At 50.9% G+C, this 3146-nt stretch overlaps 1 protein-coding gene across 1 annotated transcript in view; it reads left to right on the top strand.

Annotated features, from left to right (window-relative positions):
- The window catches only part of EVC2 (EvC ciliary complex subunit 2), a 126077-nt gene that overhangs the window by 118728 nt on the left and 4203 nt on the right, over window positions 1-3146 (top strand). Inside the window, exon 21 of the mRNA XM_035005329.1 lies at window positions 1543-1739. Coding sequence (XP_034861220.1) covers window positions 1543-1739 — 197 coding nt within the window. The remainder of the gene's footprint in view (window positions 1-1542; window positions 1740-3146) is intronic.

The raw sequence follows: 3146 nt of genomic DNA, 5'->3' as shown, positions 1-3146 counted from the left end.
ATCCATCCATCCATCCATCCATCCATCCATCCATCCATCCATCCATCATCCATCCCCATCCATCCATTCCCCCATCCATCCCCCATCCATCCATCCATCCATCCATCCCTCATCCATCCATCCATCCATCCATCCCTCATCCATCCATCCATCCATCCATCCATCCACATATATGTCCAGAAAGATGCTTGGAATGGTGCTTGCCCAATATTACTGATAATTATTTCTGGATAAAGGCATTTGGAATAATTATTTTAACATTCATCTTTGTGCTTTTCCTCATTGCTGAAATTCCTTAAAATTTAAACAGATTAAAACAACAGAAATCCATGCAGGAAGGAGGGAAAGGGTCCTTGTATAGAGGGAGGCAGGAGCAGGCACAGGGAGAAGGCAGGGCCGTGTGACCATGGTGGAGGCAGAGGATGAGCCCCCTTGACACCCTGACTTTGGCCCAGTGGAAGTGGCTTCAGACTTTTGTCCCCAGAGTGCAGGAGAAGAAAGGCATGTTGCTGTCTGTGTCTCACCAGCGTGGGACTGTTCCACACATGGCAGTCATTCTATTCTCACGGGAGCCTCTGCCGTGGGTGGTATAGTTACCCCACTTCATAAATAAGGAAGCTGAGCACAGAGAGAAAGAAGGGCGTTGTCCCAGGACACACAGTGTTCTTTCTGTGCAGTGGGCCTGGAGGCCAATCGAGGCTTTCCAGAGTGCAGAACCCATACTCACTCATTTTTTTAACCTCTTATTTTGAAACACTTTTAGATTCCAGGAAGTTACAAAGCTAGTATAGAGAGTTCTAGAACCCCACCCCATGTTTCACTCAGTTTCCCCCCATGGTTGCCTCTTACAAGTTCTAGCACTGTATCAATGTATGACATTGGTTACAAAATGTGTGCTTGGTTCTGTGTCAGTTCATCACGTGTAGACTCACGTAACCAGCACCATAAGCAAGATACAGGACTGTTCCATCGGCACAAAGACCTGCCTTGCGCCGCCCCTTTCCAGGTGCACCCACTCCTCTCCCATCCCTGACCCCCGGCAACCAGAACGCTCTTCTCCATGTCCGCATCTTGTCAGTTCTGGAAAGAAAGACACAGAACTCTGATAGGATGTGACCTGTGGAGACAGGCTCTTCCCACGCGGCACCCATCCAGGTGTGCCCAGAGCCTAGCTTCCTCAACCATCTGCTGGTCCGGGGACATTCCAGTTGTTGGCTAAGCTGTTGCTGTTTGCTCCAAGCAGGAGAGGAAAAGCCTCACCAGTTGGCCCTGCTGCTGGCCCGAGGTGCGGCTCTGGTGCGTGTGTTGAGAGCAGTCGGGAGGACGGATGAAGGGTTTGGATGCACTGCAGTGAGCCGGGGTTGCTGACCACACAGATTTTTCTTGACAGCTCTGTGAATTTGGGGATGTGTTTCCATGACCGAGCTGCTAAAATATTTATCTCCGTGGGACAAACCGTCCTAAGACTGTCTCGTCCATTAAAACGTGTCGTTTATCAAGGTGAGAGCAGTGAGGTCACGAGCTTCCCGTTAACCCCTCTAGGAGCTGAGACTGGCGTCGTACCTGTCCAGGCTGGCGATGGTGCCAGGGGGCACGCTGCGCCGGCTCCTGAGCGTGGCTCTGCCCGCGGCCTCGCAGTCTGAGCTCCTGGCCGCGCTGGACCCGGGCAGCCAGAAGCATCCGGACCACACGGTAGAGACTGAGGGTGGCGGGGAGCAGGCCGACCTGGGCAGGAGGAGGTGAGTGCGGCATCGGGCTGCTTTTAGGGAAGAGTTGGGGGGATTCCATCATGAAGGGAACACAAGCAGGGAGGAAGCAGGACCCTGCAGGCCCACCCTACTGGTCGGCACTTCATTGCTCCGGGAGCAAAGGACATCCAGACCGGTGGCCAGGAACCCTTTTTAAGTCATGGGAGGCCTAAGAATTTTGTTCAGACTTTCATCTTCGTCACCAATTTATTTTTCAAGTAGAATCTTAAGAAAATATTTCCCCTCCCATAAATGTCATACACACACATTAAAGGAAGTGTAAAAAATACATACAAGGAAAAAGAAGAAAAAGGAATGTCCTGAAGATGATCTGTGACTATCTGAAGATAGATTTCAGACTATCTGAAGAAAATGGCTGAGAGCATTTTCTTACAATTCTTCGTCCAGAATGTGTTTCTGGGTTTGATTCTTATTTATTGCTGGGTTTTATGAGTGTGTTTGGTGTGTGCATGTGTGTGAGTGTGTGTAAAACCCATACGAACATCTGCGTGTGTAGTAATCCCAGCATATACAGCCTCGCATCCTGCTCCTCAGAACCTTACAGCACAGGGAGTTTGCTTATTTCCTTCTGACTCTTGTCCATGTGCGGACCTCGTTCTCTGCAATAATTATCACACCATTTAGGCTCTATTCCCTGCTGTTTTATGAATTTCAAATTCATACGTGGCAGTTATTGAAACCCCTTCATAGGTACTGTTGTTAACGACTGTGTAATATTCCACGGAGGAGTGTAGCATAGTGGGTGCAACCGTTACCCTCTGACGGGACGTTCGGTTTGGATTCATTTTTTTCCTCGATTACGGATAATGCTGCCTAGATACTTTGCTTTAGAAGCAGGTTCCGGGTGTGAATTTGGTCATCAAAGGCTCTAAATTTATAAGGAAAGGCAGGAAACAGGTGTGGAGTGAGTGGGTGTGGGAACAGCAGCTGGGCCACTTGAGAATAGAGTTTGGGGGGGACGAGGTAGCCAGAAAAGCCACAACCACACATGAAAAGAGTGTTGACCGCCAGGCAGTGAAGCCAGCCTCCACCACCAGGGCCCACGAGTCGGCTAAAGCGGCATGACTGCGCTCGCAGACGTGTAGGTACATGATTTTCCTGAGAAAGGGGGCAGTGTCTTTATATCAGGGTCACAAGGGGTCCCTGACTCAAAAAGGTAAGAAGCACTGCTAAGGGGGAAGAGTAGGGCTGGGTGAGAGGCAGGGTGGGACGCGGGAACAGCCGCGCAGTAGGGGTGGGAGTCCACGGGGTGTGGTCAGAGGGCTGAGCCTGGGCGTGGGCAGGCCTGGGTGCGTGTGGTCAGGGGATGAGTATGAGCATGGTCAGGACCGGGTAGGTGCTGTCAGAGGGATGGGTGGCTGGGTGTGAGTGTGGTCA

The sequence above is a fragment of the Mirounga leonina genome, unplaced genomic scaffold (assembly GCF_011800145.1).
Source record: "Mirounga leonina isolate KUSES-001 unplaced genomic scaffold, KU_Mleo_1.0 Mir_129, whole genome shotgun sequence".
In the NCBI taxonomy this organism is placed as follows: Eukaryota; Metazoa; Chordata; class Mammalia; order Carnivora; family Phocidae; genus Mirounga; species Mirounga leonina.
This window is presented reverse-complemented; position numbering and strand designations above follow the sequence as displayed.